Source organism: Scylla paramamosain, chromosome 25 (genome assembly GCF_035594125.1).
Source record: "Scylla paramamosain isolate STU-SP2022 chromosome 25, ASM3559412v1, whole genome shotgun sequence".
NCBI lineage: Eukaryota > Metazoa > Arthropoda > Malacostraca > Decapoda > Portunidae > Scylla > Scylla paramamosain.
Window position 1 is genome coordinate 13,101,086 of NC_087175.1, and position 12,055 is coordinate 13,113,140.

General features: G+C 41.1%; 1 protein-coding gene across 1 annotated transcript in view; it reads left to right on the forward strand.

Annotated features, from left to right (window-relative positions):
* Window positions 1-12,055, forward strand: part of LOC135113219 (acetylcholinesterase-like) — a 50,525-nt gene that overhangs the window by 14,577 nt on the left and 23,893 nt on the right. Inside the window, exons 2-4 of the mRNA XM_064028388.1 lie at window positions 380-578; window positions 1,112-1,264; window positions 9,101-9,251. Coding sequence (XP_063884458.1) covers window positions 381-578; window positions 1,112-1,264; window positions 9,101-9,251 — 502 coding nt within the window. The 5' untranslated portion in view covers window position 380. The remainder of the gene's footprint in view (window positions 1-379; window positions 579-1,111; window positions 1,265-9,100; window positions 9,252-12,055) is intronic.

Below are 12,055 nucleotides of genomic sequence, written 5' to 3' on the forward strand. Positions count from 1 at the left end.
ATGGATTAATGTTTTTTTTTTTTTTCATTAAGTTTGTTTTCGAGTTTACACAGCAGGTCAGTATTAAATATGATCAAAATCCATTGACAAAATTACTGGAATCCATCACTTGACATTCAATTATACACAGATACGAACATCCCTAAACACTTGTAGATACGCACAAGCGCATATATATGTATATATATATATATATATATATATATATATATATATATATATATATATATATATATATATATATATATATATATATATATATATATATATATATATATATATATATATATATATATATATTACTTTATTTATTTGATTATTTCCAATACACAATAACCGAGGTAAGGTTGTTTACAGTGGAAATATGGTGCCATTACAGCATGCCGCTAGCACGGGTGGTGATGGTGTTGGTGGTTGCACTGGTGGCTGCAGCGGTGCAGAAAGGCGTTGATGTGCAGGTGAATCTAAAGCAAGGCGTCTTCAAGGGCGAGCCGCTGGATGCAGGCGATGGGCGTCAAGTGTACTCCTTCAGAGGCATTCCTTACGCCAAGCCTCCTGTCGGAACTCTCAGGTTCAAGGTGAGGTCTGCAAATGCCAATCCTCTTACATTGTTCTTACGTGTTACAACGTCTTCCACACTCCATCTTTTCTGCACTTCATTTAATGCACTTCACTTTCTACACATTATTTGTGCAGTTCGCTTTTTATGCTTCTTACTTTTTATCCACTTAATTTTCTTATGCACTCCACCATTAATGCACAAAGTCTGGACACACTAAACTTAGTGATCTCACAAATGGAACTTCTGGAAATCCATTGCATGGTAGCCCCTATTCACCAGCAGCAAATAAGGACAGAAAGGCTGCAGTTTACTTCAGGGCTTGCCAGAAATTTCCGTGTAAGTCAAGACTTCTATTTTAAAAGACATTTTTTTTTTTCATAATAATATTTAAGATGGCTGCAGGATCCTTGTCAAAACCAACAACACAATCCTGAGAGCACACCTGAAAACCCCCATAACCACTAATAAGGGATGTTAAAAGTGATGGCGGCAAGACACTGTAATATCTGAGAATATGGTCCCTGATTAAATGTTATCGTGTTCCTACAGGAACCAGAGCCCGTGGATGCGTGGCAGGGGACGAAGGAGAGCTTCTCACCCCCACAGTGCCCACAGATGGATATTGAGAAGATGTTGAAGGGCGAGGATCCCCAAGTGAAAGGCGAGGAAGACTGCCTTTATCTTCACGTGTACACTCCTAAGGTATGGCACATGATAAATACTATAGTAGAGTGGTAGGTGGGGTGATGTGATTAAAGAAAAAAAAATCAAATATTATCAGACCTTAAGTGATAAAGCTCCATTCACACATTGGCAAATTTTGATGGCGACTCCGCTCCGCCTCTGCTGCGACCTCCTGATTGGTTGGTGACTGTGCTGTGAATTGTGTTGCGACTCTCATGCTTGGCGAATGCGCTGTGAATGCAATGCGACTCATCGATGGAATATATTTATAGGAGACTCTTATAAACCTTTTCATGTTCGTGTGATCTTTCCTTGTGTGCACGGCATCAGGATGCTTCTTGGTGTGGAAAAGAACTCGAAACACGAACAAATAAATTATGAGAAAATGTCTGATTCACACAAAATCATACAATACTGAGAGAGAGAGAGAGAGAGAGAGAGAGAGAGAGAGAGAGAGAGAGAGAGAGAGAGAGAGAGAGAGAGAGAGAGAGAGAGAGAGAGAGAGAGAGAGAGAGAGAGAGAGAGAGAGAGAGAGAGAGAGAGAGAGAGAGAGAGAGAGAGAGAATGTACAACCATCTTTGCAGGGAAGTATCAACCCACTGTCATCTGCCCCTAGCACAAAGGTTTGAAGGGCATGTAAAAGAGGTTGCTACTGTGGCGAATCCGCTGCAACAATGTTGCGAACGCGGCGAACCTGCTGCAACACCAATGGGAATTAATTGCAACAGTAGGAGGAGGCAGTAGACACCTGCCGAAACGATAATTACTCCCAGTGAGGTCTAAAGCACTGTTCAGGGGGTGCTGTGAACTTATCATTAAAGCCAGCTGTGACCTCACTGAACGTTTCCCTTTGTGTCTCACAACACAAGGGGGCAGTCACAGCCTGCCCTCTAAAGACAACTCTCTACCTCCACACAAAACTACAAGCACCTAATAACACACACACCCTTCACTCAAAAATTTTAAGATCATGGCAACTCCTACACCATCCTCGGAGTCCCCATCTGGGGAGGGGACCATAAATGTCCCCAGGTCGGACTGCCTTTCCGTCGACGACCCTAAGTGTCTTGACACCCCCCCTCAACTTTTTCTTCATTAACTTCTGCAACATTCGCGGTCTAAGATCTAATTTTCAATCTGTAGAACACCACCTCTCCTCTTCTAAACCTCATCTTCTTTTCCTCACTGAAACTCAGGTGTCTGAGGCAACTGACAGTAGCCCCTTTTCTGTTCCCTCCTACTTTCTCTATCCTCATTTTCGATCTAAAGCTGGATGCTGCGTTTATGTGCGCAATGACTTAACCTGCACTCGTGCCCATGCTCTTGAATCTTCCGAGTTTTCCACCATCTGGCTACGACTACAGAGTCATTCTCATACTAAATTTATCTGTGCTGTATACCTCTCTCCTAACTCCTCTGACTATAAGAAATTCTTTGACTACTTAACTTCCAAAGTGGAGCACATTCTGACCCTCTTCCCTTTTGCAGAGATCTCCATTCTTGGAGACTTCAATGTTCACCACCAGCTTTGGCTTTCCTCTCCCTTCACTGACCATCCTGGTGAACTAGCCTACAACTTTGCTATCCTCCATGACCTAGAGCAATTGGTGCAACACCCTACTCGTATTCCTGACCGTCTTAGAAATACGCCCAACATTCTTGACCTTTTCCTGACCTCTAATCCTTCTGCTTATGCTGTCACCCTTTCTTCTCCGTTGGGTTCCTCCGATCACAATCTCATGTCTTTATCTTGTCCTATCACTCCAATCCCTCCTCAGGATCCCCCTAAGCGAAGGTGCCTCTGGCGTTTTGCCTCTGCTAGTTGGGGGGACCTGAGGAGGTATTTTGCTGATTTTCCTTGGAATGACTACTGCTTCCGTGTCAGAGACTCGTCTTTGTGTGCTGAGCGCATAACAGAGGTGATAGTGTCTGGCATGGAGGCGTACATTCCTCACTCTTTTTCTCGTCCTAAACCTTCTAAACCTTGGTTTAACACAGCTTGTTCTCGTGTTATACATGATAGAGAGATGGCCCAAAAAAGGTACTTAAGCCTTCCATCACCAGAATCTCATGCACTTTATATTTCTGCCCGGAACCATGCCAAGTCTGTTCTCCAACTAGCCAAAAACTCCTTCATTAACAGAAAATGTCAAAACCTTTCAAGATCTAACTCCCCTCGTGATTTCTGGCATCTAGCCAAAAATATCTCCAATAACTTTGCTTCTTCTTCTTTCCCTCCTCTACTTCAACCAGATGGCACCACTGCTATCACATCTATTTCTAAAGCTGAACTCTTTGCTCAAACCTTTGCTAAAAACTCTACCTTGAACGATTCTGGGCTTGTTCCTCCCTCTCCTCCACCCTCTGACTACTTCATGCCACCTATTAAAATTCTTCGCAATGATGTTTTCCATGCCCTCGCTGGCCTAAACCCTCGGAAGGCTTATGGACCTGATGGGGTCCCTCCTATTGTTCTCCGAAACTGTGCCTCCGTGCTTGCACCTTGCCTAGTCAAACTCTTTCAGCTCTGTCTGTCAACATCTACCTTTCCTTCTTGCTGGAAGTTTGCCTACATTCAACCTGTTCCTAAAAAGGGTGACCGCTCTAATCCCTCAAACTACCGTCCTATTGCTTTAATTTCCTGCTTATCTAAAGTTTTTGAATCTATCCTCAACAGGAAGATTTTTAAACATCTATCACTTCACAACCTTCTATCTGATCGCCAGTATGGGTTCCGTCAAGGCTGCTCTACTGGTGATCTTCTGGCTTTCCTTACTGAGTCTTGGTCATCCTCTTTTAGAGACTTCGGTGAAACTTTTGCTGTTGCCTTGGACATATCAAAAGCCTTTGATAGAGTCTGGCACAAAGCTTTGATTTCCAAACTACCCTCCTACGGTTTCTATCCTTCTCTCTGTAACTTCATCTCAAGTTTCCTTTCTGACCGTTCTATTGCTCCTGTGGTAGACGGTCACTGTTCTTCTCCTAAATCTATTAACAGTGGTATTCCTCAGGGTTCTGTCCTGTCACCCACTCTCTTCTTATTATTTATTAATGATCTTCTAAACCAAACTTCTTGTCCTATCCACTCTTATGCTGATGATACCACCCTGCACTTTTCCATGTCTTTTCATAGACGTCCAACCCTTCAGGAGGTAAACATATCACGCAGGGAAGCCACAGAACGCCTGACTTCTGATCTTTCTAAAATTTCTGATTGGGGTAGAGCAAACTTGGTATTGTTCAATGCCTCAAAAACTCAATTCCTCCATCTATCAACTCGACACAACCTTCCAGACAACTATACCCTCTTCTTCAATGACACTCAACTGTCCCCCTCTTCTACACTGAACATCCTCGGTCTGTCCTTTACTTATAATCTGAACTGGAAACTTCACATCTCATCTCTAGCTAAAACAGCTTCTATGAAGTTAGGTGGTCTGAGACGTCTCCGTCAGTTTTTCTCACACCCCAAGCTGCTAACTCTGTACAAGGGCCTTATCCGTCCATGTATGGAGTATGCTTCACATGTCTGGGGGGGTTCCACTCATACTGCTCTTCTAGACAGGGTGGAATCAAAAGTTTTTCGTCTCATCAACTCCTCTCCTCTAACTGACTGTCTTCAGCCCCTCTCTCACCGCCGCAATGTTGCATATCTAGCTGTCTTCTACCGCTATTTTCATGCCAACTGCTCTTCTGATCTTGCTAACTGCATGCCTCCCCTCCTTCCGCGGCCTCGCTGCACAAGACTTTCTTCTTTCTCTCACCCCTATTTTGTCAACCTCTCTAACGCAAGAGTTAACCAGTATTCTCAATCATTCATCCCTTTCTCTGGTAAACTCTGGAACTCCCTGCCTGCTTCTGTATTTCCACCTTCCTATGACTTGAATTCCTTCAAGAGGGAGGTTTCAAGACACTTATCCACCAATTTTCGACCACTGCTTTGACCCTTTTAAGGGACTGGTATTTCAGTGGGCATTTTTTTTTTATTAGATTTTTGTTGCCCTTGTCCAGTATCCTTCCTACAAAAAAAAAAAAAAAAAAAAAAAAAAAAAAAAAAAAAAAAAAAAAAGCTCTGCGACAGCGCTGCAACATTGCTGTGACACCGGTAAGAACGTGTTGCGACTCCCAACCGTGGCGAATCTGATGCGAATGTTTTGAACAGTGCAAAACATTCGCCGCCGCCTGGTGAATGCACTGCGACTCAACCCGCTCTGGCGACTCTAACGCGAGTCCGTTGCGAACGCGCGGCACCTCGGCTGCGAAAGAGTCGCACCGGAGTCGCATCGCGTTCGCCATCCAAATTAGCCAGTATATGAACGGGACTATAAGGAAAAGAAATGTTTGTGAGGAGAATATATCTGATTTAGAGGAAACACAAGATGAAATAATGATTTATTCCCAAGCGTTTGGGTCTTTCTAGTTTCAGTAGTACAATAACGAAATCGTTTTTTTTTTTTTTACCTCATATTTCCTTTCACCGCCATATTGGGGAACCTAGCTTTTTTTCACACAACGTTCATCATATTTATAACATTCACTATGAGCAAAAAAATAGAATTTAACCTCAGAAAAAAAAAAAAAAAAGTAGTAACATCTATGGACAGCATACACCTGTAGACTTATTGAATAAATATATTGTGAACAAAATAAAGAAAGAAAAAAAACTCAGTAAAAATTTGCAACTATTCGATCACTTTTGTTGTATTGGATGTTTTTGAAATTTAAATTCGAAATTTACCTCTGACCACTCTGTTAACCTGAGAAATCATGTCAGCGCAAAAATCAACAGTGACGAAATAGCATACCATAAGAATACAGGGTGTGACACGAGTCTGAGGATATTGCTAGAGGTGAAAATACAGGTTATTCTAAGTGGAAAATGTTCAATGCAAATATGCATTTTGAGGCTTTATTTAGCCGTGTTATGAAATTCAAGTGTGGCTGGCGACAGATACAACACCCAGGCCGGTATCCATAGCGCGGTGTGTGTGGACGCGGAATTTCAGTTGGTGAAATCTTGAATTATTCAATCATGATTTCAACAAGTTTTGGAGCAAATATTACACATGGAAAATGGCTGTAATTAATGACTATCGCCGTATTGCTTTAATATCCTGCCTCTCTAAAAAATTTGTATCTATCCTCAACAGGAAGATTCTCGAGGCCTCGAGGCCGCTCTTCTGATGATCTGGCTTTCCTCACTGAGTCTTGGTCATCCTCATTCGGCGAAACTTTCGCTGTTGCCTTAGACATATCAAAAACATCTGACAGAATCCGCAATAAAGTATCCTCCCACGACTTCTATCGTTCTCTCTGTAACTTCATCTCAAGTTTCCTTTCTTACCTTTCTATTGCTGCTGTGGTAGACGGTGACTGTTCTAAATCTATCAACAGTGTAAATCTATCATCAATTATCTAAATTTAACTTCTTGTCTTATCCACTCCTATGCTGATGATGTCACCCTGAACTTTTCCAAGTCTTTTTGCAGATGTCTTACTCTTCTGGAATTAAAGAGCTCACGCAGGGAGGCCACAGAACGCCAGACTTCTGATATCTCTAAAATTTCAGATTGGCGCAGAGCAAACTTAGTATTGTTCAGTGCCTCAAAAACTCAGTTTCTCCATCTATTAACTCGACACAATTTTCCATATAACTATCCCCTCTTCTTTAATGACACTCTACTGTCCCCATCTTCTACACTGAACATCCTCCGTCTGTCCTTTACTAATAATCTAAATTAGAAGCTTGACATTTCATCTCTAGCTAAAACAGCTTCTATGAAAGTTAGGCGTTTTGAGTTGTCTGCTTTAGTTTTTCTTATCCCCCGACTGCTAATTCTGTACAGGGGCCTTATCCGGACGTCCATGTACGGAGTATTCCATACATATTTGGGGTTTCACTCATACTACTCTTCTTGACAGAGTGGAATCAAAAGCATTTCGTCTTATCAACTCCTTTCTTCTAATTGACTGTGTTCAGCGTGTCTCTCTTCGTCCCAATGTTGTATTTTTTGCTATTTTCAACCGCTATTTTCACGCTAACTGCTCTTGTGATTTTATTTACTGTATCCCTCTCCCTTCTCCCGAGGTCTCTGTCTCTATCCTCACGACTTTCTACTTTCTATTTTGTCCACTTTTTTAATGCAAGATTGAACCAATATTCTCAATCATTCATCCCCTTTTTTTCTGGTAAACTTTGGAGCTCCACACCTGCTTCTGTATTTCCTCCTTTCTATGACTTGAACTCTTTCAAAGGGGATATTTTAAGACATTAATCCTTCAGGTCTTGATGATTGCTTCTTACCTTTGTTTGGGGGACTGGCGCCTCAATGGGCTTTTTTTTTTTTGTTGCAATTTGCCGGTGTCCCTTTTTACATAATAAATAAATAAATAAATAAATGAAATTATAGACTACGTGGCACCATGTCTGCACGGGCAGGAAGGGGAGAGGAGCGAGGCTAGCATGAAATCAATTTAGTGCTAGTCATTTATTTGCAGTATCACGCCGAGTCAACGACAGTAAATATGTTTAGATTGTACTACATAATTTTGCGAGAAAAAAGTTACGGCAATGCCACACACCAACAGTAACGTGCAGCGTGCGACGTTTCCCTGGCTGTTGTATCCAAGAAAGATCTCTGTACCTTGGTTGTATCTGTCCCTTGGCAACACTTGAATTTGTCAATATGGCCAGATACAGCCTCAAAATGTATATGCATAGAACATTTCCTATCGCTCCAATCCCTCCTCAGGATCCCACAAAGCGGAGGTGCCTCTGGCGTTTTGCCTCTGCTAATGCGGGGGACCTGAGATTATTGTGATTTTCTTTGGAATGACTACTGCTTCCATATCAGAGACCCGTCTCTGTGTGCTCAGCGCATAACAGAGCTGATAGTTTGTGGCATGGAGGCGTATATTCCTCACTCTTTCACTTGCCATAAATCTTCTAAACCTTGGTTTAACACAGACTGTTTTCGTGCTCTACATGATAAAGAGCTGGCCCACAAAAGGTATTTGAATGTTCCATCACCAAAATCTCATACATTTTATATTTCTCCCCAGAACCATGCCAAATTTGTTTTCCAACTAGCCAAAACCTCCTTCATTAATAGAAAGTTTCAAAATCTTTCTATCCAACTCCCCGTGAGATTTCTGGTACCTAGCCAAAAACATCTCCAATAACTTTGCTTCTTCATCTTTACCTCCTTTATTTCAACATGGTTGCATGACTGGGTTCTCATCCATCTCTAAAGCTGAACCATTTGCTCAAACCTTTGCTAAAAAGTCTAACTCATGCCAGTCATAACTCAGTGCCAGTCATTTATTTGCAGTATCACGCCGAGTCAACAACAGTAAATATGTTTAAATTGTACTACATAATTTTGCAAGAAAAAAGATCCGGCAATACCACACACCAACAGTAACGTGCAGCGTGAGACGTTTCCCTGCCCGGCTGTTGTATCCAAGAAAAATCTCTGTACCTTGGTTGTATCTGTCCCTTGGCAACACTTGAATTTGTCAATATGGCCAGATAAAGCCTCAAAATGTATATGCATAGAACATTTTCGACTTAGAATAATCTGTACTTTCACCTCTGGCAATATCCGCAGAAACTCGTGATACACCCTGGATAATTCAAAGGACTATAGATAACAAGGAAACAAAAATCCAAGCGGACAACCACTTTCAAATATAAAGTATTCTATACAGCAGCCATGGCACCTAGAGGCCTACTTTGTTGCAATACAGGGACTTATAATTATGTTTTTGACAGAAGGTTCAAATAGAGGCCTGGCGAGGAGTAATGAAGTCTAGGGGAATTTACTCAGACGTATGAATTTGATTCTTCTCCAGCTATGTGGTGGAGCCGTGCTGCCCGTCATGGTGTTCTTACATGGTGGAGGATTTATGTTTGGAAATTCTGAAATGTATGGGGGAGCACCCCTGCCACTTCTGACAAAGGACGTGGTGCTGGTGTCGCTGCAGTATCGTTTGGGTACTCTCGGTATGTCCTCCGTTACTCTTACAAAAATTTTACACATTCTCCAAAATACTCTGCTATTGATGATATGGTAACTACAAAGTGTTGTTCTTAGATTCAGTATGAAATATATATGATTGACATACTGATTATATATCTTTTTTTTTTCTTATTTCATACTGATGCTGCAACATCATGTTTAATTGAACTTTTCGCACTGCATGTTGTGCCGTGGCTAGCACGCTCAAACCAAAGTCTAGAAATCACAACTCGAATCACGAGCGGTCAGGTACTAAATAAGTTTGCATTCTTTCACGCTGTAGCCTCTGTTACCCAGCAGTAATTAGACACTGCATGCGAACTGAAGAGGAGGACTTAGTCAATCACGCTGGAACCCTCACTAGCATGAATCTCGTTCATATCCATAAATCTTCAACCTCTTTTATATATATATATATATATATATATATATATATATATATATATATATATATATATATATATATATATATATATATATATATATATATATATATATATATATATATATATATATATATATATATATATGTGTGTGTGTGATTTGCGCATCACACAAAGTGTTGTCTTCTCTTAAAGACTTAATAGTTGTACTATGCATGTAGTTTTAATTTGATGTGGTAATACTATTAGATAATAAAAAATATATTTATATAATATCGTACTACTGGAGAGGCTAGTGCACGCTGACCTACACCATAATCATTACTGATATAATCACAAACCTAGAAACATTAGATCACTGAGTGACTATCTTAATGAATCTTCAACATGCCCTCTAGGGCACATTATGCATTTCATGTTTCTCACCAATCTTTTGCCTCATCTAACACCCCCATTGCTAACTTTTCTTCTCACGTCATTACATTTCTCCATATCTTTTTTATTTATTTTCAAATAACTATCCTTAGGACGTGGTGTTATTCCTCATTAATAATTATAATAATAATTTAAACACAGGTGTGACCTGTTTTTACTTCTATGAAATAAAAAGAGCAGGGATGTACTGGAGCCCTGTATATTCAGTATTAAACCGTGCCTGCATTTTTTTTTTTTCTCTCTCTCTTCCTCTCTCTCTCTCTGTTTAGGCTACTGTTTTCATGTGGGAGCAGTGGCGAGGGCAGTGTAGCAGTAGGTGTTCTGGAGTGCCCGGCTGTGTGAGGCTCTAGGGGCACTGAGGCCACTGTCGTGTGCTAAAGTGTCCGTCTGTGCAGAAGTGTACTTTATGCTCTGCATCCCTCTGCTATATTTGCTCACACTCGTGTATGAAAGGGTTTATGAGGCTGATATCCCAATCCGAGCAAGCACGATCATCAATTATCATTATGAGACGACTTAATCTCAGTCGTATACAAAATACTAGAAACACTTTATAAGAGATAAACTCGTTAATCACTTAGAGGAAAACAACGCACATAAAAATACTTAACACGGCTTCCGCAACAAATGCTTTTATTTGACGAACCTCTTAGACTTTGAAAGGTGACCCACAAAAGGTACTTAGGACTTCCATCACCAGAATCTGATGCACTTTATATTTCTACCCGGAACCATGCCAAGTCTGTTCTCCAACTACCCAAAAACTCCTTCATTAATAGAAAGTGTCAAAATCTTTCAAGATCTAACTCCCTTCGTGACTTCTGGCATCTAGCCAAAAATATCTCCAATAACTTTGCTTCTTCTTCTTTCCCTCCTTTATTTCAACCAGATGGCACCACTGCTATCACATCTATTTCTAAAGCTGAACTCTTCGCTCAAATCTTTGCTAAAAACTCTACCTTGGACGATTCTGGGCTTGTTCCTCCCTCTCCTCCACCCTCTGACTACCTATTAAAATTAATTTCTTCGCAATGATGTTTTCCATGCCCTTACTGGTCTAAACCCTCGGAAGGCTTATGAACCTGATGGGGTCCCTCCTATTGTGTCCCTCCTATGAAACTGTGCCTCCGTGCTTGCACCTTGCCTAGTCAAACTCTTTCAGCTCTGTCTGTCAACATCTACGTCTTCTTCCTGCTGGAAGTTTGCCTACATTCAGCCTGTTCCCTAAAAAGGGTGACCGTTCTAATCCCTCAAACTACCGTCCTATTGCTTTAATTTTCCTGCCTATCTAAAGTTTTTGAATCTATCCTCAACAGGAAGATTCTCAAACATCTATCACTTCACAACCTTCTATCTGATCGCCAGTATGGGTTCCGTCAAGGCCGCTCTACTGGTGATCTTCTGGCTTTCCTTACCGAGTCTTGGTCTTCCTCTTTTAGAGATTTTAGTGAAATTTTTGCTGTTGCTTTGGACATTTCAAAAGCTTTTGATAGAGTCTGGCACAAAGCTTTGATTTCCAAACTACCCTTCTACGGCTTCAATCCTTCTCTCTGTAACTTCATCTCAAGTTTCCTTTCTGACTGTTCTGTTGCTGCTGTGGTAGACAGTCACTGTTCTCCTCCTAAATCTATTAACAGTGGTGTTCCTCAGGGTCCTGTCCTGTCGCCCACTCTCTTCTTATTATTGATCAATGACTTTCTAAACCAAACTACTTGTCCTATCCACTCCTACGCTGATGATACCACCCTGCACTTTTCCACGTCTTTTCATAAACGTCCAACCTTTCAGGAAGTAAACATTTCACGCAGGGAAGCCACAAAACGCCTGACTTCTGTTCTAAAATTTCTGATTGGGGCAGAGAAAACTTGGTATTATTCAATGCTTCAAAAACTCAATTCCTCCATCTATCAACGCGACACAACCTTCCAGATAACTATCCCCTCTTCTTCAATGACACTCAACTGTCCCCC